Raw genomic sequence first — 26,747 nt, 5'->3', positions numbered from 1 at the left:
AGATTTTAGATTCCTCTGGACATTTCCTTTTTTGCTAGTTTTTACGTCGCACTAACACATTAGTTTTATTTATAGGTAAAGTGCACGAATGGTAAAGCGGACGTTATCGTTACCACTTAGTTGTTTATTACGGTTGTTATCAGATCATGGTTAGCGTTCGTGCAAGCATTGAGCAAAGAGTATAGTGCATGTGCATTATTCTGTGCAATGTAAACAGTGCATAGGCCAATGGAATATTATTGTGGGAGGAAAATGACAGATATGATATTCTTGTATGGTCATTTCACAACTTGATCACATGCAAGGCCAGCTGGAATTGGATCTGTTCTTTGACACTTGTTCAATGAACTAGTTTTGATTATCACAAGTAATAACTGCCGATAAAACATGCCATACATTTGACTTAAACATTCTGTATACAATATGTGACTGTTTCATTGTTTAAAGAAAATAATACCAAAAACCAAAGCAAAACAAGAAAGCCCCAGGCTGAGTGGCTCAGACGGTTGTGGCGCTGGCCTTCTGATCCCAACTTGGCAGGTTCGATCCTCGCTCTGTCCGGTGGTATTTGAAGGTGCTCAAATACGTCAGCCTCGTGCCGGTAGATTTACTGTCTGGACTCCTGCGGGACTAAATTCCGGCACCTCAGTGTCTCCGCAAACCTTTAAAGTAGTAATTTAAATAACATTATTAATAATAATAGTATAGAATTTCGCACAATGTGCATGGAATAATTAATTTTCACAGAACTTTCTTAGAGAGGAGCCGCGTCGGTTACACTACAGTTCGTGATATCTGTCACATGGCCGTCCGCATAGTTCACACAGACACTGTATATCTGGGACGTAGAACTCCTTCATGCTTCACACTCTGTGGTGAAACCCATGAACCGCAAGGCGGGTAACTACATGTCGCAGCTCGTAGTTCGAGTCCATCCAGTCAGTCGACATCATTGCTTCGATCGCATAGAAATCGTCCCATATTTCCTTCCGTTTCTCTTGCAGCTCATTCAATACTTGTTGATAACATTATGAACAAAAAATAAACCCATGGCATAATAGCTACGAAAGAGTTTGGTCTACCAAGCGACCGCTGCTCAGACCGGAGGCCTGCAGATTACGAGGTATCATTTGGTCAGCACGACGAATCCTTACGGCCATTGTTCTTGGCTTTCTAGACCGGGGCCGCCATCTCACCCTTAGATAGCTCCTCACTTTAATCACATAGTCTGAGTGGACCTCGAACCAACCCTCAAATCCAGGTAAGTATCCCTGACCTGGGCAGTAATCGAACCCAGATCCTTCGGGTAAGAAGCAGGCACGTTACCCCTAGACCGCTGGGCCGGCGTAGTACGGTATGATATTTTATTTTGTAATAGAAGTAGGTAACTCTTTGTTTTAACCAAAGGGTCAGTCTTCAGTTCTTCAAAAAGGTCATTTTTCTTATGACTTCGGGGTCATGTTAGAGCAAAGATGGTTTTTCCATGAGATCACCGAGGTTCGTTTACCAGAAGATAACACATGGTGAACTGCGTAAATCTCGCCATCGTACCACCTGATCCCTGATTGATGAAAACTAAAACGCCATGCAACCTATGAGGAAGTGCACGGTCTCTCACCTTACGAGAGCAACAGACGAATAGACATCATCGCCATTAGCCCTCACACATCAGTAGGCTACATAAGCGAACGGACTATCCGGTATGAGGCAAATGAAGACCAACATGAAGAAGTTGTTCTTGAAAAGAAAAAGACAAATCCTCATGGTTGGTGCTCGAGGGGCCATTCCCTCCGGCTACTCGTTGAATTCTTGAAAAGATTTGGACTAACTGCCGATCTTCTCCACTCAATTATGGCGTCGATAGCGATCTTCAGAAGCCACACGTATAGACCATAACAACCACCTTGAAGCTACCCTGTTTTAATTTAGGTATTTAAAAAATGGCGGTAGGCTGTCACTATTGTAACGGACACAGGATGTTGAGGTTTTCTTAGAGTTGTTTAATAACTTCTTTTCACTGTTTCAGTTCCTTATAGTCACACCTATTACGCTCACCTCGTTTCATTTATATTATTTCTTCATCGTTCACTTTTCTCGTCTCAACTCTTAATTTTGCACGTTTTTTTCCGAAATCCAATCAAATCTTTTTTTTTCTATGAAATTTGTTATTCTCTACAACTGACCACGATGTATTCACAACGACAGCTAAGCTCCAACTGAGCGCGCGAGTTAACACAGCGCCATCTTGTAACAGAGTTTACGTGTGACTTCACATATTTAGCATACATGTTGACTAAATTTGAAGCGCCATTTCATGAAAACTACGTTTCAAATTTTCAATTGTTCTTTTGCAACAGGTAACCTCTTCCTTTACCTGTCAATTGAGCCATTAAAATATTCGTAAGTTAAATACTCTCGGGCGATATTCGCGTTCTAACCAAACACTAAAAGCGTCTGAAAATATTCGTTAAATACTCTCGGCGATATCCGCGTTCTAACCAAACACTAAAAGCGTCTGAAAATATTGAGTAAGTTAAATACTCTCGGGCGATATTCGCGTTCTAACCAAACACTAAAAGCGTCAGAAAATATTGAGTAAGTTAAATATTCTCGGCGATATTCGCGTTCTAACCAAACACTAAAAGCGTCAGAAAATATTCGTAGGTTAAATACTTTCGGTGATATTCGCGTTCTAACCAAACACTAAAAGCGTCAGAAAATATTGAGTAAGTTAAATACTCTCGGCGATATTCGCGTTCTAACCAAACAATAAAAGCGTCTGAAAATATTCGTAAGTTAAATACTTTAGGCGATATTCGCGTTCTAACCAAACACTGAAAGCGTCTGAAAATATTCGTAAGTTAAATACTCTCCGCGATAATCGCATTCTAACCAAACAACAATAGCGTCTGAAAATATTCGTACCTTAAATACTCTCGGCGATGTTCGAGTTCTAACCAAACACTAAAAGCGTCTGAAAATATTCGTTAAATACTCTCGGCGATATTCGCGTTCTAACCAAACACTAAAAGCGTCTGAAAATATTCGTAAGTTAAATACTCTCGGCGATATTCGCGTTCTAACCAAACACTAAAAGCGTCCGAAAATTTCGCATGTTAAATACTCTCGGCGATATTCGCGTTCTAACCAAGCACTAAAACGTCTGAAAATATTTGTAAGTTAGATACTTTCGGCGATATTCACGTTCTAACCAAACACTAAAAGCGTCTGAAAATATTTGTAAATACTCTCGGCGATAATCGCATTCTAACCAAACAACAATAGCGTCTGAAAATATTCGTACGTTCAATACTCTCGGCGATGTTCGAGTTCTAACCAAACACTAAAAGCGTCTGAAAATATTTATTTCCGTGCACCCATTGTCGAGGAACGTAAGTCTACGTTAAAATCTTTAGTGAAATATAATCTATTGGCTAAGGTACTCTTTGTCTTTATGGTAGCCTGCAAGTGTTGTATGAAAATATCTAATATAAATATAACTTTTACCTGCAAGACCATATTCTGAGGATGAGTACCAACCTTAAAACTCTGGAGATAGCGATTATTTTGTCTTTATTACAAGTTGCTTTATGTCGCACCGACAAGGATATGTCTTATAGCGATGACGGGATAAGAAAAGGCTAGGAGTGGGGAAGGAAGCGGCCGTGGCCTTAATTAAAGTAGAGCCTGGTGTGAAAATGGGAAAGCTCGGAAAACATCTTCAGGGCTGCCGTCAGTGTGGTTCGAATCCATTATCTTCCGAATGCAAGATGACAACTACGTGACCCAAATGCCGTAGTCTATTATTATTATTATTATTATTATTATTATTATTATTATTATTATTATTATTATTATTATTATTATTATTATTATTATTCGCGAGAACTCAACTGTTTGTATTCCCACAGGCCCACCAGCTTTTCTTCTTTTCGGAGTGTGTTTTCTTCCATGCTTCAGAATGAACATGCTTCAGTCGTGTTGGAACTTCTTCTCCGTGAACCTGTCTAAGTTTGTGTTTGAGTTATGTTCGTGGTTGAATGTCTGTTTCTGAGATACCATACTTCAAAATACCTTGATCAATATCCACCAACCACCAATCGTTTTGAGACTTCTGAAGTAGGATAACAGACGTTTACAGATTCTTTCAGCTGGCAATTTGAGGAGGTGAGCATAAAACGTTATTCTCCTTTTCTGATTACGCTTAACATATTTTCGGAGTGGGTGTATATTTCTAAGTTGCTCCGAAGTCTGTAAACACTATCTTTGAGACTGGGACAAAAAATTTCGGATTATCCCCCTTCCCTTAATTGCCAGTTTTTAAAGCAGACTATGCCTTCTAAGTGTTAAGCATTCTGCTGCATGTAATGTTTCAGGTCTAATTACACTTCGATATTATTATTTTTTTTTTTTTGCTAGCGGCTTTACGTCGCACCGACACAGATAGGTCTTATGGCGACGATGGGATAGGAAAGGCCTAGGAGTTGGAAGGAATCGGCCGTGGCCTTAATTAAGGTACAGCCCCAGCATTTGCCTGGTGTGAAAATGGGAAACCACGGAAAACCATCTTCAGGGCTGCCGATAGTGGGATTCGAACCTACTATCTCCCGGATGCAAGCTCACAGCCGCGCGCCTCTACGCGCACGATATTATTATGATTATTATTATTATTATTATTATTATTATTATTATCATTACGGGGCTACCCGTGGACCAGCAGAGGTGAAAGAAGGTGCCGGGGCGAATGGGTCTAACTACAAAATCAAAGTTAATCTAAAACTGTAACAAAGGTTATACTTTTTTCTAAAAAAAAAAAAAAAAAGTAACAATGTAACAGGTACCAGTAGCAATAAACAAGTCTAGCAAACACAAGATTGGCGGTATAATCAAGTCCTCACTTAACAATTCCTGAGCTACACACTTAACTTTACAAGGATCATAACATTACTTAAGGGCAGAAATCCCCTAATCCCTGGAGCAATGGCTCCCAACTCACAATATTAAGCCTTCAAAAGGCATTCAGTAATCTTACTTTGAAAAAGAGCTAACAGGCTCTCAGTTTTCAAGTCTATTCCAGGCAACACCCAAAATATCTTATATCTTTTGGCTTTCCATGGCCCAGCTTACAAAATTGAAACTGAGGTATCTTGTACCCAACCTATAGGGCCTTCGTGTACAAGAAATAACAGTTAAATAAATGGCCCGAACACAAAGTGAAAAGAGTCGAATACTTGCACTCCTAGATGTGAATTTTAAAACCTAAAGGGCTCTAGGCCAATGAAACAGGGGCTATTTCCGGAGGTGACTCGTATAATAAAGAAATTTAACAAATTACGGAAAGGAAGAAAGTCAGTTACAAAACGTAGTCACCTCAAACCAAAATGAAGGGGAGCTCGAGAGGGTGCATCACTCTCTATCCCCAATTTACAGTTAAAGATTTTATGAACTTTTTTCATAAGCCGGTAGAGAATTACCTTTGTAGAGAAGTAGGTTACATCTTTAAGGTTTCGGACCATTCCCACAGGTTAAACTGCGGAGCTAGCAAGAAATAAGTAAACTGGCCCGTACCTTGCTGAAGACCTGCTGCCTGAAGAAAGAGGCACCTCCCGCCTCCTGCTTGACACACACACTAAGTTATATGTTGATCAAATGGCCAAGAGCCGTGAAAACCCGCAGTTTATAAACCCTCGGGGAAGGTTCGAGATCTTTCGTGAATAATCAAGACACACCCACAGAATTTTATTGGTGAATGAAAAGGTTACACTCAAAATCGAAGAAGAAACAGGGGATTGGTTGAAAATTAGCCAATCAAGAATTTTTCAAATAATTAAATTCAAAACTGGCGGAAATAAAAGATAAATATTGCAAACGTAAAGATTAATGAACAAAATTTAGTAAGAAGAAAACTTTCGAATACAAAATTTCTTCAAAAAAGTTCTTTCACTTCGCACCAGGGTGCATGATCATAGTTTTTTAGCAGTGACATCTATGAGAGAATGTAAACATACTTGGCAAATGCTTTCGCTTCGGTCCGTCTTGCGACGATCCAAGAATTTCACCTCTAACGTCGCAATACGAATGCCCCCGCCTGTCCCTATTAATCATTACCTCGGGTTCCGAAAACCAACAAAATAGAACCGAGGTCCTATTCCATTATTCCATGCACACAGTATTCAGGCGCAGCCGGCCTGCTTTAAGCACTCTAATTTGTTCAAAGTAAACGTGCCGGCCCACCTCGACACTCAATGAAGAGCACCGCGGTAGGATTTCATCGGGGTCCGCCTACGGCGCGCAGGAACCGCACGCGGATAACCACGGCGGCCGCGCGCTTTCGACTCGCCACCACCGGCAGGACGTCCCACGAATCATGCCAGTTAGACACCGACGAGCGATGAACCGACAGCGTGGAACACAAATCCAACTACGAGCTTTTTAACCGCAACAACTTTAATATACGCTATTGGAGCTGGAATTACCGCGGCTGCTGGCACCAGACTTGCCCTCCAATGGATACTCGTTAAAGGATTTAAAGTGTACTCATTCCGATTACGGGGCCTCGGATGAGTCCCGTATCGTTATTTTTCGTCACTACCTCCCCGTGCCGGGAGTGGGTAATATGCGCGCCTGCTGCCTTCCTTGGATGTGGTAGCCGTTTCTCAGGCTCCCTCTCCGGAATCGAACCCTGATTCCCCGTTACCCGTTACAACCATGGTAGGCGCAGAACCTACCATCGACAGTTGATAAGGCAGACATTTGAAAGATGCGTCGCCGGTACGAGGACCGTGCGATCAGCCCAAAGTTATTCAGAATCACCAAGGCAAACGTCAAACTTCTTGATGAATGGAAAACAAAAACAAGTAGAAATTCACACAGTTCACAATAACAAATTTTAGTGGTGCCATCTTCAGAGAAAATTTATAAGTCCAGTTTCAAGTTCACGGTTTCTCCTGTAGAGGAGTTCTTTAATGCGCCAGATTTAAATGTGCGGCGTAGAGGTGTACCTCCCGGTAAAATTATTATTATTATTATTATTATTATTATTATTATTATTATTATTATTATTATTATTATTATTATTACTATTATTAATGAAATTTCATACAATTTTTGGATTCCTTGCTTCTCGTTATTTTCAGCCTCTTCTAAATATATCTTTGTCTTTTCTTGAGTAGCAAGCAATTAACTGTTGTATTCTCGGATGCATACAGTGAATTACGGTTTACCAACACGTTGTAGGCCTTATATAACGCAACTGTGTGAATGAAACTCGAATTACCTTCTTAGGATATCAAAGTAATTTGGGGGTTGTGTGTCCATCCAGTTTCTACTCCTGTGTGTGCTCTCGTGAGCGGGAAGTTTGCCAGGTTGCTCTTCGATCTGCTCGATTTGGTTGAGGCCCCTCTGCTAATTAACTTACGGGTTCACGGATGCCGTACGCAAGAGTCGCCTGAAATTCTATGGCCATGTCTATACAATGGACAGCGATAGACTCACCAAAAAAGATTGTTTAAAGTAATCAACTCAAAGAAGGTAAAAATAAACTGGCTAGAGGAAACTAAGGCGGACCTTCAAGAAATGAATATTACGTATGACATCGTAGAAGATCGTGGTGCCTTTAGTACAGTAATGGCTAAACACAAATTTGTGAAGAAACCTAAAAAGAAAACTGGTTGGAAGTGGTCCACAGAACGCAAGATGCAACACAGTGCATTCATGTAGAGATTGTGGGAGGATAAGAAGGCGAAATACATCAGGCCAACGAAGAAGTTGAAACACGCTCTTTGAATAAGCATAATGAACAAATACTACTACTACTGCTGATACTGCTACTGCTGCTACTACTACTACTACTACTGATTGAGTTGGTCGTGCGGTTAGGGCTGCGTGGCTGTGAGCTTGCGTTCGGAAGATGGTGGGTTCGAATCTCACCGTCGACAGTCCTGATGATGGTTTTGGATGGTTTTGCATGGTTTCTCATTTTCACATCCGTCGAATGCTTAACTAAAGGCACAGTCGGTACCTTCAAAATTCTAGCCCTTTTGCATCCTTGCATCGTCGAAAACATTCAACATCCAGTGGGCTAGTGCGACGTTAAACCACAAGCAAAATAATAACAATAATAATCTGTGCTGTGCGGATGATGTCACAGTGTAATTCTCCCCTTCGCACTCCTTTTGTTATTCTCATTACTGCTTTAAGGATGTCCTGTTGTACTGTCCTTTCATTGCTTCCCTAACTTCCTCTGATGGAGCTTCTTCGTTTATCGCCCCCCACCCTTCCTGTTTATTTCTCCATTTCCTTCCAACTTCTCTTTCTTCCTGTCTCCATCATTCTTTCCCTCGGAGACTCTATCTCCTGGCTGACGTTCCTACTTATTATTCTAGAAGCATTCCTCAAATCACCGACGTTCTGACGACCCTGGGTGAAGCGTTCCTCACCCATTCCAAGTGGACTGCTAAGTCCAATGGCGTCTGTTCCTAACAAAGTAAATCTTAAAAATGTTGGCTGTTCCCTGGAGTATCAGCTCCGCCTGTAGAACTTGCGTCGTCAGCCAATCTAGTAGACTGGTCGAGTTGTACATTTGGTCATGTCCTCGCCTTCTATATTTAACTCCATAATATTATCAAGCATGGGTAGTAAGTGCCCATATATTTTTCCATAAGCAAAATAATATATAGGACATTCAGATATTTTTGTCTCTTCTTCCATTTTTCTGTTACCTTCAATTCTTCTTAATTCGCTGTATATCACTGAAAAATTATAAAATGAATTAAAATAATCTGCGTATGGGCGCTTTTATTTCATTGCTGATAAAATTTAAGGCTTTGAATTTCTTTTTTTTCTTTTTTTTCTTTTTTTCTTTACGTCGCACCGACATAGATAGGTCTTACGACGACGATGGGACAGGGAAGGGCTAGGAATGGGAAGGAAGCGGCCGTGGCCTTAATTAAGGTACAGCCCCAGCATTTGCCTGGTGTGAAAATAAAACCATCTTCAGGGCTGCTGACAGTGGTGTTCGAACCTACTATCTCCCGAATACCGGATACTGGCCGCACTTAAGCGACTGCAGCTATCGAGCAGGGTGATTTAAATTTCATGTGTCAGACCTGTCATTTAAAATGTTCACTGTTGTATCAGTGAAAGTTATTGTAGTTGCATTATTATTTTGTACCAGCTGGAGTTTCATACATTGAAAACATTCAATATTTTCAGTTGTGTGTGTACCATGTCAATGTGAAAAGTTTCCTACCAACTTTGAACCTCCCTCAGACGGTTAAGGCGCTGGCCTCCTGACCCCAACATGGCAGGTTCGAACCTGGCTCAGTCCGGTGGTATTTGAAGGTGCTCAAATACGTCAGCCTCGTGTCGGTAGATTTACTGGCACGTAAATGAACTCCTGCGGGACTAAATTCTGGCACCTCGGCGTCTCTCAAAACCGTAAAAGAGTCGTTAGTGGGACGTAAAACAAATAACATTGTTACTATTAACTTTGAACCTCCAGAATGGATAAAGTTCAACTGAGTCTATGAACCTTGTGGGCAATAATATAATTGTTATGCATTACTTTGAATTCATTCTTATCACATTAATAATGTGAGAATTAATTTATTTATTATTATTTCTTTTTTTGATAGTTGTTTTACGTCGCACCGACACAGATAGGTCTTACGGCGACGATGGGACAGGAAAGGGCTAGGAGTGGGAAGGAAGCGGCCGTGGCCTTAATTAAGGTACAACCCAAGCATTTTCCTGGTGTGAAAATGGGAAACCACGGAAATCCTTTTTCAGGGCTGCCGACAGTGGGGTTCGAACCTACTATCTCCCGAATACTGGATACTGGCCGCACTTAAGCGACTGCAGCTATCGAGCTCGGTAGAATTAATTTAGTCTCAAATGATAGAATAACCTGACTTTAAAAATATAGCCATAATTACGAAATTACAGTATGGGCATTTTTTACCCATGCTTGGTAAAAAGATGTTATCAAAAAAGTCTTGGTAATTTTAGGGTTAACAATGTGGAATGTGCTTAGTTGGTTAGTGTCGTAAGATTTTTGAATATGACAGACCTGTGTCTGTTTACTTACTATCACGAAAAAGCAACATTTTCAGAGAAGAACTAAGGCGCCTAATAAAACCGACTGCAGCCTAATGGAAATTATACAGCTGGGGAGGTGATTATTTATTTATTTATTTATTTATTTATTTATTTATTTATTTATTTATTTATTTATTTATTTATTTATTTATTTATTTATTTATTTATTTATATAATGGCACCAGCCGTGTGATATAGGGGTAGAGTGCCTGTTTATTACTCAAAAGACCTAAGTTCGAATCCCGGCAAGTCCAAGGACTGATGGTTGGAAAGGAGGTTCACGTATCCTCGTGAGACTAATTGAGGAGCTCTTCCATATGAGAGGTAGTGGGCCCGACCAGGAACGCCAAGCAATACGATTGAGAATATCGTGACGCCACCTGGATAGACAGCAGTCATCTTGAGAGGCCACAACACTAAATGGGCTGTTACGCTACGGGTTTAGCATGTTAATAGTTTGTGTATGTATATTCGTCCTGGTTACTGGTTAAATGATCAGCGTAACGGCCTTCGGTTCGGAGGGTCTCGTGCTTTAATTCTCAGTCGTGTCTGGGATTTCAGCTACATCTGGTAATTTCCTGTGACTCGCATCTCTTCATTTACGCACAAAGCATCACCCTACCCACCACTACAGAGATACGCAATAGTGAAATCATTCCTCCACAATGAATGGATTTACCAAGTGTACCTGGCCGTAAAAACAGACAAAATCCAGATGACTTACTACTGACCACAGATAACCGGGGAAAAGGGCAAGAAAAAGGAAGACATATTGCAAGAAAACCTTCGCGGATACATAAGTTGATTGTTTTATTGACTGATTAATTGGCTGATTTTTATTTATTTATTTATTTATTTATTTATTTATTTATTTATTTATTTATTAAAAGAAAAGAAAAATCTATGGCATGTGGTTATTTACTAAAAAAATGGATTTATACACAGACTAAATACATGAACTCTGAGGCATTTCTTCTGTAGCTCATAACTCCGAGTATAGAAAGAGATTAGTTTTCGTTTTCTTTATTCACAGATACCTACAACACCATCTTGTGATAGTATCGTCACTGCTCCGTTGCGTCTTGTACGCATCTAGAAAGTTGACCGGATTATTCGACGTGACAAGTGAATATGGACGCTCCAAGGGTTTTGTGTTAGAAATTCGTATGCTGATGCTGACTACGGATATTCTAAGTTTATTTCAAATTGCAAGATATATATCTTATAGGGGAAGTGTTACACGCCTAATGCCGAAACCTACCTTATCTACCTGTTTCCACAAGAAAGGTCCGGGGTCGAAGTGGAATCGTACGTGGCCAGACGGTAACGCGGCGCAACTGCACATCCCTGCTTCACTGGAGAGCTGAGTGGACCTTGACTCATTGTTTATTTATTTATTTATTTATTAAAAGAAAAGAAAAATCTGTGGCATGTGGTTATTTACTAAAAAAATTGATTTATACACAGACTAAAACTAAATACATGAACTCTGAGGCATTTCTCCAATGCTGGCTTATCCACTGTAAGGCTGTACAACCCTACCTGAATCGTTTTTATATTGCTTATATGTGTAATTCAGGAGTTTATTCTGGAGCCTTCCAGCTGATCTCTTTTGCACGTAGTCTTCCTGTAGAACTTTAGTTATGTCACCAGTGTTTCAAAGGAGGTTTTGGCATGATGGATGAGGCACTTCCCTTTTTAGAGCGAAAAATTGTCAAAAACATTACCACACATATTCTGAGCATAAACATTGATTATAAACAACAAGAAAAACAACAAGAACAACATAAAGACCCTGACGTACATCTAAAGTTTTCATCTTAATTCAGTCCACGGCCGCTTTTTTTTCACTGTGAGGCCTTTTGAATCCCATTGTCGCTATAAGGCCTACCTGTGCTGGTGCCACGTAAAGTAAATAGGACTCTTTGAGATCCTTTTCAAACACACTACGTATATGGGCCAAATACAATACCTCACATCCCTTTCTTCTGACTGCTGCAATTATATCAATAAATTCCTTTCCTTCCATGCAATTATCCTAAGTAATAACAATCCGTTGATTATGTAAAAAAGTGTCACTACATAGCAATTGCTAGACCTCTTATTTGTATGCATTAATGACCATCGCTATTAGGAGGACATAATGACACTGCCCTGCAACCTACGATCGATGCCTATCTTCTTCAACGAAGACCCCTGCATAGACATGCACAAGTATCGTGTGCATGCTACTATATGTTCTGTACAAACTACGAGTACAGATAGAGATTGATTTCCGTTATCTTTATTCACACATATGTACAAGGCCAGCATGTGATAGAATCGTTACTGTTCCCTTTTATGATGTTGATTATTATTATTATTATTATTATTATTATTATTATTATTATTATTATTATTATTATTATTATTATTATTATTATTATTATTTCATTACCATTTGTGTCCAGTATGTGGACCTGATTAAAGCCTCCGTGGCTCAGGCGGCAGCTCGTCGGTCTCTCACAGCTGGGTTCCGTGGTTCAAATCCCGGTCGCTCAATGTGATATTTGAGCTGGACAAAGTGGAGGTGGGACAGGTTATCCTCCAGGTACTCCGGTTGTCCCTGCCATATTTAATTCCAGCAACACTCTCAAATATCATTTCCTTTCATCTGTCAGTTATAAATCATTGCCCCATAGAAGTGCGACAGGCTTCGGCAGCGGGCAGAGTTCCTATCCTCAGCGCTAGATGAGGACTCCATTCATTTCATTCCTGACCTCGTCAAATGACTGGAAAAAGGCTTCAGATTTTCTTTTTCTTTCTTTCTTTCTTTCTTTCTTATATGGACCTTCTTGATGCAATACTCCACACACTCTACCTTTTACTGTTATTATCTGTACTAATTTGTTTACTTATTTACTAGCAAATGTACCCGTGCTTCACAACGGTATTCTACATTGTATATGGATATCGAAGTAAATTACTGTACACGCAATGAGTAAGAATTTTTTAATTGCATGTCTCTTAGCATTATCCAAGAAACAGCATGGGGAGGTTCCCATACGTTGTTTCCAATGTAAAGTGCGAGTTGCAGAGTTGTGATAATAAAGGCAGGATCACTTGCCTACTGCAGTTCAGTCTAGTTGGGAAGTTTTCATTATAATAGAAGGCCCCCTTGTCTACTGTGGTATCACAATCCATTTGGGGAGTTTTCGTTACAATGGCAAGGCCCCTTTTCTACTTCAGACACAATCAGTTAGGGAAGTTCTGAAGAACATTGCATGCTCCTATGGCTTCTGGCAGTCAAATCGAGAAGGGAATTATTCATTGCAATGATAGTCCGGTGGGACTTGCACCGAGGAACGGTCCGTTAATGATATTTCGCCCATTAATCTTCGTATTGAAATGATGAATATGAGAAAAAAAACGGTTTAGAAATTGATTTCTATTAAGGCAGGTAAATTTCCATTACGTTCGGTTGTGTATATTTTGAGGGAGTGCAAAATCACGGTTTCAGTTTCGTATAAACCCCCTGTAAATTCAGGAAATTAGAAGCAATATTACCCCTAAAACCTACCCAAGAACAGGTTGATTCTAAATATGAAGTTTGCTAGAAATATATGCAGCAGTTTTCAAGTTATAGACAAACAGACAAACAAACAAACAGACAATCAGACACTAACGCTAAAAAATATGCAGATGGTCATTTTTAAACCTAAAACGGATAATTGTTCGTAAATTTCGCCTAAATAGTTAATGCATAGACACACGGTCGTTACGATTTTATTTATTTAGACACAAGATCTAACGCAATACAGTAGTAGAACCTATAAAATACAGAATAACTGGTGCAGTATTAGCACACGGCAATCAAGGCACGCCTTCATTGACCACACTTGACACGCTTACTGGTTTGAAGAAATTGTTGATCTCTTGTTGTCTTCCTTTCACATTAATTTGGTCACTAATTAACTCATGCAGATGCCTCAAATGTTCGTAATATGCAGATATGTTTTCATCGTTGTTATCTTCAACGTATTTAATTACAAGGTTCAGACGGTCTTTAACTAAGTTTTGGCTTAGGTTTAGTAATCGTGTTCATATTAATCTGTTTCAGAGCTTTCTGCGCTCCTAAGTCAGCTTTATACTGTTAGTGCATTTATGTATTGTTATTCAACGGCTGTCGGATTAAACGAAGTCCGGACTAATGGGGTTCGAATTAGTGAGGTGTTGCTGTGTTGCTCTGAGACGTGAATGATTACATCTACCAGAATTAAACTGTGTGAAAGAAACCAGAGCATGGAGAAAAACCTGTCCCGCTTCCACTTTGGTCTCTCATCTCTGTACAGGGCATGAAGAACCTTAAGTGATTGGAGGATAAATCGGTGGCTTTCTTTTAAAACCTCCTATGTCTCAATGCTCCTCTTACCCATTATATTCCTTAAGACTGACCACTGTCCCAAGTCACATATTCATATGCATTACATCAGAATAATTTTATGTTGTTGATTTTCCTATGCTAATGTGTAAAGGAAGTCGGAACTTAAATTCATTGTAGACCTACTGTAGGAGTTCGTAAATTTGCCATGCAAACAACATCCCTACAATACGGTATTGTAAGGTCTATTTTACTTTACACATTAGCACAGGAAAATGAATAATGAAAATTATTCGAATGGACTGCATATAAATGTGTGTCTGGGAGGCGTGGCCAGTCTTTAGGAATATCATGGGTATGCAGAACACTGGGACATCCGAGATTTAAAAGAAAGCCATTACCGAACTCGATAGCTGCAGTCGCTTAAGTTCGGCCAGTATACAGTATTCGGGAGATAGTGGGTTTGAACCCCACTGTCGGCAGCTCTGAAGATGATTTTCCGTGGTTTCCCCATTTTCAAACGAGGCAAATGCTCACGGCCACGGCCGCTTCCTTACCACTTCTTGCCCGTTCCTGTTCCATCGTCGCCATAAGACCTATCTGTGTCGGTGCGACGTAAAAAAAAGCCATCGGGTGTTTCTGCTATTCGTAAAGTCTGTACTGATTGAGATAGCGACATTTCCCCCAGGAATTAACCTAATACCTACTCATTTCAACTTCCTAGCGGGGAATGAGACCTACGTCCTTTAGTGTGAGCCAATACACGCCGTTACCACAAATTTAACGTGTTGTGGCAGAAATCTGAACCAAAGATGCAACAGTGAAGAACCTACGTTTAACCATCTTATCCATAAGAAGATGTACAATATTATAGGGAAGGATCCACCTTTCAATACTCCGTAGTAAGTTGAACTAAAAAGTAGTTACAACCTGTTTATTGGGACCGGTTTCAACACATTTCAAGTGTCATCATCAGCCAATTAGCGAAGATCTTAAAACAACTAATATATTGAACACAGGCAAAAAATTAACATTGTATCATATCGTAGCAATTCAGTTAATGTTCAAAAACACAATAATCACAGTCAAGAGAGTAAACAGAACATCACTATCTTGCGCCGAAAACAAATATAGTTGAAGTTCATAAGCAGATCAAGTATGCACTTATGTAAAGTCGTTGCTAGGCAGGTCTTGTAGGCATTTGTTTCTCCGGCCGAAGAGTAAAAGGTGACGTGAATGAAGTCTTAGGAAAACAGTGTAGGATTTAATTTCGTCAAAATCAAAGTGGATATATAGGTTTTAAAATAATTTAAAACGTTAAAAAAGAATAAAGCCAAATAAAAATATATTAAAAAATAGGAAGAAATAATGAAAGAAATACGAGGTTCAACTCGAAAGAACTTGCCGTAGTAATTGATAAAGAAATGATAAATAGAGAAAGGGGGTGGGGAACGTTTATTAGAGGGTGGTGATGGTGGTGGTTATTGTTATTAGAGGAAATACAATTGGGCAACAATCCTTTATATAACACTAATTCGAGGAAAAAAGAGGAAGAGAACCGACACTTCGAAAAATGAAGATATCGGTTAAAGGAAGACAAGGGCCATGAAGGGCGTGAAAATGAAAGACTCCCTAGCCCTCGCAAACCTAATAGCATCGGGGTCGGAAAAGAACAAGAGTTGACCAAGGGAGGTCGGACTTTCATCTTATCCATGACATAGCCTACACGACTTGTGGCTAAGATATTATTATGGATTATTCTATACCAGTACGTAAGCCTGTCTTTGACAGTAAAAATCAGTATGCAAAATGTCATTTGAAATTTGAAATAAATATGTTAATATATCTTACGACCAAACGTTACACTTCCCAATATACACGCCAATTTTATAGAATCTTAACAGGAACTACGAAATTTCCTCATGAGCCATACTGAGTGTAGTTTAAGATGCGAGTTCTTTTTTGACGTTTATGGATCTGGGAACTGCGGAAAAATCTACAATACATAGGCCTAGATTTATCCATGGCTAAACACTGCAGTGGAGAGATTCATAGCAAATCTAAGTTATGTTTGGTAAAGTTTCTCCCTGTGCCTTATTGCCTGTGATAGAGAAGGCTAAATTTAGAGGAAATTGCTTTCACTTAAGAATCAATGGTATGTCAAAATTTCCTAATCTATTCTTGGCATAAAACACGTTCTTCCTGAAGCTGAGCCCATCAGAATTCCTGCACGAACAATACTTTTTGTCCAGCTCTGTCACATTCAAACTCGTCCCACCATTTGTATGTAGGTTTCTGATTTCTTTCCATGTCCGTACCTTCATTTTTGTTGCAACTCCTATCAGCATGTCAATAAATACAAATAATAATACTGAATCTTTCCATTTACTTTAATTATAATAACTTGATCAGTAATAGATAGCAACCGTTCTATAATATTGTAGGCCAAAAAGTATGGCGATCACGCGTGTACGTTGGCTTCAATTGGGCTGCACTTTGGTGAGGTGCTCTATCGTATCTTATTTTATGATGTTGCTACACATAATTTTCTTTAGAAAGTACGAAATCCTGCTTGTGAGAGTTTTGTTGTATTTTTCTCGTAAAGGAGAGACAACAATATACCGAATGTCTGGTGCGAATTTCATCTGTTGAAAGCGTCTCGTTTTGTCATAACCGCTGTGAATGACAGACGGAATACGGTATTTACATATTCGAATTTTATTTACAAACTATGGATATTCGGACAATAGGGAACATGCATGATCCGGGGTTTTAATTAAAAATATGCTAATCTGATTCAAAATTTCATGCAGAGTTCAAAAATGTGATCAGAATGTACAAATAATAACTCCAAACGTGATAAAAATCTACGAAAATGTCACGTCACGCAAGTACGCGATCTCATTGGTCTGACGTCATCGTACAGGTTGACTGAATTAGCAGACGAAATAACACATAGTGTGCTGTGAGAAGCAGGATACACTTCGCGTATTTCTACTTTACGTTAGTGTCTAGTACGGTTAAATTCGAGGTCTATACATTGGATAATAATCTGAGTGGTATATTTTAGACTTAAAATGAATCCTGCGCAGACAGTGAGGCAGAAAACTTATAAATTGTGTAGAGTTCCGATGTGCAATAGCACATCGCATACCATACCATACCAAACAAATTGTTTATAAATGTTCCAAAGACGCTAAAACTAGGGAGAAATGGATTTTGGCGAGCCAGAGAAATGCTGGTGATATATCGGAAAAGTCTACAGTGTATTTTTTTGAAGATTTTAACGCAAGATGAATTTGTTTGAATTTTCAAATCACTTTTCCATGTCAGCTGTTCTAGTGGTAAAACTTTAAATTTTAATGTATGATGCTTTATTTAAATGCTTAAATTACATCTTGGAATATGAAAGTAATAAACAGTGCATTAAATAATGCTGATTATTAAAGTATTCTCCAAACCTAACCTATGTTTTGGGTGATCCACGTCAAGATAATAAATCAAAGGGGTTATGAACCATTTTGACAGCTCTAATTCTACCAATATGTCTTGGCATGGGACAGTTATGTATGTCTTTATTGAAGAGCTTAATTGGGAAAGAAATTTAGGCTATATCTAAATACTCTATAATGTAACAAAGAATAGGCGTGTACATCATGAAAGGAAACAACGTGAATTTAACAAATGTATAACTCTACACAAAACCAATGCTTGTCTGTTGGAGTCTTATAAGTTAACAATGCTCAATTATAATAATTATCATAATATTAATGAAATAAATAACATAATTGCACACAGGTGAAAATAGTGATGTAGGTGTTTAAAATATTATCCAACTTAGCCTAAGTTTTAGGTTATACAAGCCAAGTCAATAAACCGAAGGGTAAAAATACCGCGCGAGTTGGCCGTGCGGTTAGGAGCGCGCAGCTGTGAGCTCGCCTCTGGGAGATAGTGGGTTTTGAACCCCACTGCCGGCAGCCCTGAAGATGGTTTTCCGCGGTTTCCCATTTTCACACCAGGCAAATGCTGAGGCTGTACCTAAGGCCATGGCCGCTTTGTTCCCATTCCTAGCCCTTTCCTGTCCCATCGTCGCCATAAGAGCTATATGTGACGGTGTGACGTAAAGCAAACAGCAAAAAAAAAAAAAAAAAAAAAAAGTAAAAGTCACAGCACCCAAAGACATTCCTGTATTGAGCGACTAAAATGTCACCAGGACACTTTTCTTTCCTGGTATGCTCAGCTTGTTAAAAGCCAAATGTAATTAATGTTATTGGCTTCACCCCCGCTAACTACTTCTACGATTTTCGGAGACGCCGATGTGCAGGAGTTTAGTCCTGCAGGAGTTCTTTTACGTGCCAGTAAATCTACCGACACGAGGCTGACGTATTTGATCACCTTCAACTACCACCGGACTGAACCAGGATCGAACCTGCCAAGTTGGGGTCAGAAGGCCAGCACCTCAACAGTCTGAACCACTCAGCCCGACTTGTGAAAACTAGATGAAGTCATATTTATCTTTATCATGTTTAACATTTTTCCCTCCACAAAGATATTTAATTCTCTTTCATGGGCACTGGAAGTGGGTAGGCCAGTTGTCCCAACCATAAATATATATTTTTTGGGGAATGATAGATTATAGCCCTATAGTACTATGATCTTTCTTTCTTTCCTTCCTTCTTTCTTTCTTTCTTAATCAGTTTATCCTTCAGGGTTGGTTTTCTCTCGGACTCAGCGAGGGATTTCACCTCTACCACTTCAAGGGCAGTGTCCTGGAACGTGAGACTTTGAGTATGGTGATGAAACTGGTGAGGAGGGCCATTACCTCGCCCAGGCGGCCTCACCTGTTATGCTCAACAGGGGCCTTGTTGGAGGATGGGAGGATCGGAAGGGATAGACAAGGAAGAGGGAAGGAAACGGCCGTGGCCTTAGGTGCCTGGAGGAGAAGTAGGAAAATACGAAAAACCACTTCGAGGATGGCTGAGGTGGGATTCGAAACCCTTCTACTCAGTTGACCTCCCGAGGCTGAGTAGACCCCGTTCCAGTCCTCGTAGTATTTGTTTTCAACTTTCATGGCAGAGCCAGGAATCGAAACCGGGCCTCCGGGAGTGGCACACATTAACCACTACACCACAGAAGCGGACTAGTACTATAATGCTACCTATATGTTTATGTTAGTGCTGAAATCCGATTTCTTACTTTACTAATGCTGAAAGCCCGAAAATGTAATGTTATTCTTTAATAGGGGAATCAGTCTAGAAGGAAATGTTGAAAAGTTGAAAGTGATGTGATATGTATCCAGGTTCGTTGTTATCCTAATACTATTGCACGTATATAAAAGACGCCACTTACAAACTTGCTTGTTATCCGCGAATTTCTGCGGCCACAAAAGTCACTACTTTTCAAGAATGATGACATCTACACATGATAGATTTTCTGACTGTGCTGTTTTGAACCTTTCTTCTCTCATTTCGAAGTTATTCGCGATCATGAATAATAAACAATCGGCCTTTAGCAACGGCTGATGCACAACGGCTGGTAGAGCTCCATGCGGTACTGGATCGTGACGTCACAGCGCGCCGCTTACGTCAGAGGCCGTTTCACTCGCCTTGCGGAAAGGCACTATTAAATATTTTTTTAATGGTAGAAAACAAGGCAACATACCACAATGTAATACGTTTACGTACTATTTCATTGGTGTACTTTTCAAAAAAAATATTTTTGAAATTGATGCATGTTCCCAATTTAGTTAGACATGACTTGAAAATTGAACTGGACACCAAGACTAGTTCGGTAACATTATTAGTTCAGATTGAATTAGTTCATTCCGGTGAACTACGTGCAGAAATACGGACGATGGTAGAGAAAATAGGGGAAATGACGAGGACACGATTAAGGAACATTTGGGGGAAAATGTGCAGATAATTCGAAACATTCATGTATGATGAATAAGAAAAGAAAGAAATAATCTTTTAGCATACACATCTGATGTCACATCCACGGTTAAAGTTCCGTGACTAGAATGGTTGCGGAATCCTATTCGAATGAAAATCCACAGCCTGTTTCCAGTCATTCGACCGGGTCAAGAATGGAATGAATGACGCCCCCATCTAGCGGCGAGGATAGGAATTGTGCCGGCTGCCGAAGCCTGTCGCACTCCTCTGGGGCAATGATTAATGAATGGCAGATGAAATGAAATGACATTGGAGAGTGTTGATGGAATGAAATATGACAGGGTAAACCAGAGTACCCGGAGAAAAACCTGCCCCGCTTCCGCTTTGTCCAGAACAAATCTCAAATAGAGTGACCGGGATTTGAACTACGGAACCTAGCCCTATCCGAACGCCTGGCAAAAAATGATCAAAACCCGAAAACATTCAAGGTGAAGCTGATGTACAAGAAAGGAAGGCACGATACAAAATGCAATGGTTGGAAGAGTAACAAATGATCTGAGGAAGCAAGGAGTGAATCGATGGATAGCAGCGATCAATCTAGTGTAATGGACATCTATTGTGATTGAAGGCAAACCTGTGCGCTAAAGAAGTAGACTATGCCAGTGCCGCTCTCACCTCGTCCATCCAGCGAACCAGCGCGCGCGCTCTCTCGGCGAAATTGTTGTAGCACTTAAAGGAGTGCTGTGCTTTGTCTTGTTCCTGGATATCCGTGAAGATGTACACTACGGCTTGAAGGACGGCAGTGAGCTCTCTTGTTGAACAGAACGGGAACTGCACTCCTGGTAAGAGAGCCTGGGCCGCTTGAACGTTTAGCACAGCTTCTTGCACACAGTTTCGGATCTCCGTCGCCAGATGGAACCGGCTATTGGAATCCCTAGACAGAGGAAAAAACAAACATTGAGGATAGACGTCGGAGGAGGATATCTGTAATGTTCAGAGGTAACCAGAATGTTGAATATCATACCGTTTATAGTATAGAAGGGTGGCATTCAGTAAACAGAGATGATGTGAAAAGTTAATAATAATAATACTAATAATACTAATAATAATAATAATAATAATAATAATAATACAATTCAAGATTAAATCGTGAAGCAAATAGAGAGAGAATTGTTAAATTTCGGACAGCCTGTAAGCAGGGATGGCAAACCTTTACCGACTAGCGTGTCAAAATTAAGGTCTTTTCTATTACCTTTTACTGCCTAGTGTGCAATCGGTTATTTTCCTTTAAAAATCGTCGTGAATCCTCTTATTCGACTTCAGTTAGGTATTAGATTGCATAATATAAATCCATTCCAATGAATGTTTCATGATTTTATTTTGCAAACTTTACTAAAAATTATATTTTAAAATCAGGTAAATTTTACGAATAGGTATGTTTTCGCTTTAACCTAATAAAATAGATGACCATAGGATTAACTGAGGTATACTTCTTTATTAAAGTGTAATGTTAAAATATGCTATACTAGCTTACGTACTCTTGCTTCCCTACGGAATTCTCAGAAAGACTGTCTTTGTGGTTTTCCTAACTGAAGTTCACGTAGGATATTACAATGACGTCAGTAGAAATGTAGCGATTAAATCAATGTTATCATACAAAATACTCGATCAAATGAAAAACCGCACATTTTATCTCTTTTAACGAACAGTACTACGCTGCTAGTCTAACAGTCTGAAGTACAGTGCTGGAATGACTAGGCCGCAGACAGCCGCGAACACTCCTCTGCCATTAATACATTAAATGAACACACTGCTCATTCTAATCAGTGCCTTTAGAGTAGGGACTGAATAGCTGGAATGCTACGATGAACCAGTGAGTTACGTACCAGTAGTACCAGAAAATTAGTGAACCAGAGGAATGTCATGCTAAAGAAGAGGGAGATCTAACTCCCCAGCTACTTCCCGCCAATATTCAGACAGGCTCTTATACTTGGTACGCAGCAGTAATCCCATCTATCGGAGATGACTGGCAGCGGAAGACACAAACAACATCACAACAAACAATAGTCAATGTAATGTTACTGTTGATCAATTTTTATGAGCTTTCTGTGTTGTAGGCCTTCACATTTAGTTTTCTACCGACTCCGTGATATTAGGGCATCTTATAAAATTATTTATAGGGTAGAGTGTAGTTCCTTATTCCCCGACTTTACATACCGATTTTCATTAAAACCTTTTTACCCATTTTCTCGTGACTCGGCGCTGTGCGGTAAAAATGTATAAGAACCGGGCTGAGTGGCTCAGACGGTTGAGGCGCTGGCTTTCTGACCCCTACTTGGTAAGTTCGATCCTGGCTCAGTCCGGTGGTAGGCCTATTTGAAGGTGCTCAAGTACATCAGCTTCGTGTCGGTAGATATTAACTGGCTCGTAAAGGAACTCCTGCGGAACTAAATTCCGGCACCTCGGCGTCTCCGAAAACAGTAAAAGTAGTTAGAGGGACGTAAAGCACATAACATTATTATTATTATTATTATTATTATTATTATTATTATTATTATTATTAAAATGTATAAGACAAATGTTCGGAAATTTAATACTATATAACTTTAGTTATGTAGTAGTACCGAGCTCGATAGCTGTAGTCGCTTAAGTGCGGCCAGTATCCAGTATTCGGGAGATAGTGGGTTCGAACCCCACTGTCGGCAGCCCTGAAGATGGTTTTCCGTGGTTTCCCATTTTCACACCAGGCAAATGCTGGGGCTGTACCTGAATTAAGGCCACGGCCGCTCATTCCCAGTCCTAGCCCTTTCCTCCCCCATCGCCGCCATAAGACATATCTGTGTCGATGCGACGTAAAACCAGTAGCAAAGAAAAAAAGCGTTATGTAGTATTTATAGATAGAACCACTAATAACATACATATTTGAGAATTAAATTTTAGGCCTTCTCCTAAACTACTATTTCACTCAGCGTGAATAAAATTATTTATAGGCTAGATTGAAGCTACTTATTCCCCGACTTAACATACCTATTTTCATTCAATTCTCTTCAGCCCTTTTCTCGTGATGCACGTACAGACAGACAGACATACAGACAGACAGACATGATGCAAAATTAAAAAGTGTATTTCCTTGTTACTATGGACACGACCGATACAGAAATACAATTCTGTTTAAATTCTGAGCAATGTACAGACTAAAGTCTTATTTGTTATATACTGAAGATTGTTAATTTTTCGAACTATTCATTACGTGTTAAAAACCTTATAATATGTGGTATGTTGTTTATCGTGGCACGGAAGTCGTCATCGCGTGTCAGCTAGTGTGGCACGCGTGTCATAGGTTCGCCATCACTGGCCTATAGAATCACAGGTACACTGTAATTGAGACTAAAGCATTATACGCAACCGAACCCTTGATCATTGGAGGCAGATCACTAAACAAAATTTTAGAAAAACAAGAAAAATATTCCTCAGGAAAATCTTGGGGCCAGTATGCGTAAAAGGATTGTGGTTGAAAAGGGAGTCTCCTGAATTATACCAGCATTTTGAGAAAATATCAGACACTATTAGAAAAGTAAGATTGAAATTTTATGGCCATATTCAAAGAATGGGCAACGAAAGATTTACTAAAATGATATGTAATTATGGTTCCTAACAAAAAGTCAAGAATAATTGGATAATGGAAATTGAGAAACATCTTCCAGAAATTAGCATAAGAGGTGAAATTATACTGGACAGGCCTAGCTTTAGAACGTTGGTAAACGAACATTATTTTGCTGAAAAACCTAAAGATGAGAACCGCCACTGCACGGAGGTAAGTACGGACGGAGAAAGACAAGGAGATGATGAAGATATTCTGGGAAGAGAGAAAACAAATTCATCTGCTAAGTAAGTTCAATCGCGTTCCTTAGTTGGGCTCAACGTTGTGAAAAGTATTATTTATGATAGAAAAATAAATATAAAAACAGGCGTGGTAGGTGCAGTTCGTTTGATTTGACTCCCGTAGGCGACCTGCGCGTCTTGATGAGGATGAAAGATGAAGACAACACATATACCCATCCTCCGTGCCAGCGGAATTAACCAATGATGGTTAAAATTCCCGACCCTGCTGAGAATCGAACCCGGGACCCCTGTGACTAAAGGCCATCACGATAGCCATGTATCCATGAAGAGTGCCGCTAGAACATCTATCGCGTATTGTAATTAAAAATGATATGCAGGTTGAAATACTCACATCGTTTTGTTTATTCGTTTAAATTTCCTTTTACTTAACTTTTAGCACTTGTTAAAATTTTACGGAACAATGATCGAGTGTGCGAGGTAAGAGATGTATAATTTAGAATGTCATTTGATTTTACAAGGGACCAGCACCGCAAGCTCAAGTTTCTGACACTCCCATGACGGTCTCGTGCGTTCTGTGTAGTCGCAAAGGCACAACATTTATTGAACACATAGAATTCCGTACACAACTCAATTAAATTCAAAATGGAACTAGAAATTAACAAGAAAATAAACATTTTAGACAACACAATCAGTAGGTATAATGACAATCTGTCATTCGAAATATACAGACAGCCCACTCAGACATCACACATTATTGACAACGATTCGAACCACTCATACACATACGAAGTAGCAGGGCTGAATACAATGATACACAGAGCAATATCCAAACCAATGAGGACAACTAATTCCGATGAAGAAATACAAACAAGAAAATAAATCGCGAAAGAAAACAACGCCCTGCACACATAGTAGATAATCTATTAAATAAACAAAGGAAAATCACCAGAAAAACAACACATTAAAGAGAAAAATACAATCTCCTCAACTACGTGAACAAGAAGACATATAGCCTAAAATAGCTAATATTAAAAAAAAAACAAGGTCTAAAAGTAGCCTTCGGAACGAACAGCACACTACAAAGGTACCTAAGCAAATACAACTTAACCTCCTGAGGCCTGGTGTCCTTTTAAAAGGACCAAACCAAACCCCATGGCACTACAGCCCTTGAAGGGCCATGGCCAACCAAGCGACCGCTACTCAGCCCGAAGGCCTGCAGATTACGAGGTGTCGTGTGGTCAACACGACGAACCCTCTCGGCCGTTATTCTTGGCTTCCTAGACCGGGGCCGCTATCTCACCGTCAGATAGCTCCTCAATTCTAATCACGTAGGGTGAGTGGACCTCGAACCAGCCCTCAGGTGCTGGTGAAAATCGCTGACATGACCGGGTAAAAGGCAATCACGCTACCCCTACACCACGGGGTCGGCCTTTTAAATGGACACTGTTTAAAAATGGAATATCCCGTAAAATAAATATTTTAAAAATAAAATAAATAAAAATTCACCTTTTGTTGGTGTTCCATTTTTTTTGGTGGGGAGGGGGGGAATTCATTGACCTTGGTGTGATATGCTTCTCACTTCACTGTCTCCCACCAAGACACCGTTAAAGAAGTATACACTTTTGTGACATTTGACCAAAAGAGAAATGTTCTGGGCCTCAGGAGGTTAAACAAAAAAACAGTCTGCTCCAAATCGGGAGTTTATGAACTCAAGTGCCAAGAACCTAACTGCCAAACAAACAAACAAACAAACAAACAAACAAACAAACAAACAAACAAACAAACAAACAAACAAACAAACAAACAAACAAACAAACAAACAAACAAACAAACAAACAAACAAACAAACAAACAAACAAACAAACAAACAAACAAACAAACAAACAAACAAACAAACAAACAAACAAACAAACAAACAAACAAACAAACAAACAAACAAACAAACAAACAAACAAACAAACAAACAAACAAACAAACAAACAAACAAACAAACAAACAAACAAACAAACAAACAAACAAACAAACAAACAAACAAACAAACAAACAAACAAACAAACAAACAAACAAACAAACAAACAAACAAACAAACAAACAAACAAACAAACAAACAAACAAACAAACAAACAAACAAACAAACAAACAAACAAACAAACAAACAAACAAACAAACAAACAAACAAACAAACAAACAAACAAACAAACAAACAAACAAACAAACAAACAAACAAACAAACAAACAAACAAACAAACAAACAAACAAACAAACAAACAAACAAACAAACAAACAAACAAACAAACAAACAAACAAACAAACAAACAAACAAACAAACAAACAAACAAACAAACAAACAAACAAACAAACAAACAAACAAACAAACAAACAAACAAACAAACAAACAAACAAACAAACAAACAAACAAACAAACAAACAAACAAACAAACAAACAAACAAACAAACAAACAAACAAACAAACAAACAAACAAACAAACAAACAAACAAACAAACAAACAAACAAACAAACAAACAAACAAACAAACAAACAAACAAACAAACAA

At 39.3% G+C, this 26,747-nt stretch overlaps 1 protein-coding gene across 1 annotated transcript in view; it reads right to left on the bottom strand.

The window, feature by feature from the left end:
* Positions 1-26,747, bottom strand: part of synr (sayonara) — a 128,919-nt gene that overhangs the window by 22,694 nt on the left and 79,478 nt on the right. The window contains exon 5 of the mRNA XM_068227768.1: positions 21,025-21,283. Within this exon, the coding sequence (XP_068083869.1) occupies positions 21,025-21,283 (259 nt within the window). The remainder of the gene's footprint in view (positions 1-21,024; positions 21,284-26,747) is intronic.

This window comes from Anabrus simplex, chromosome 5 (assembly GCF_040414725.1).
Source record: "Anabrus simplex isolate iqAnaSimp1 chromosome 5, ASM4041472v1, whole genome shotgun sequence".
Lineage (NCBI taxonomy): Eukaryota > Metazoa > Arthropoda > Insecta > Orthoptera > Tettigoniidae > Anabrus > Anabrus simplex.
This window is presented reverse-complemented; position numbering and strand designations above follow the sequence as displayed.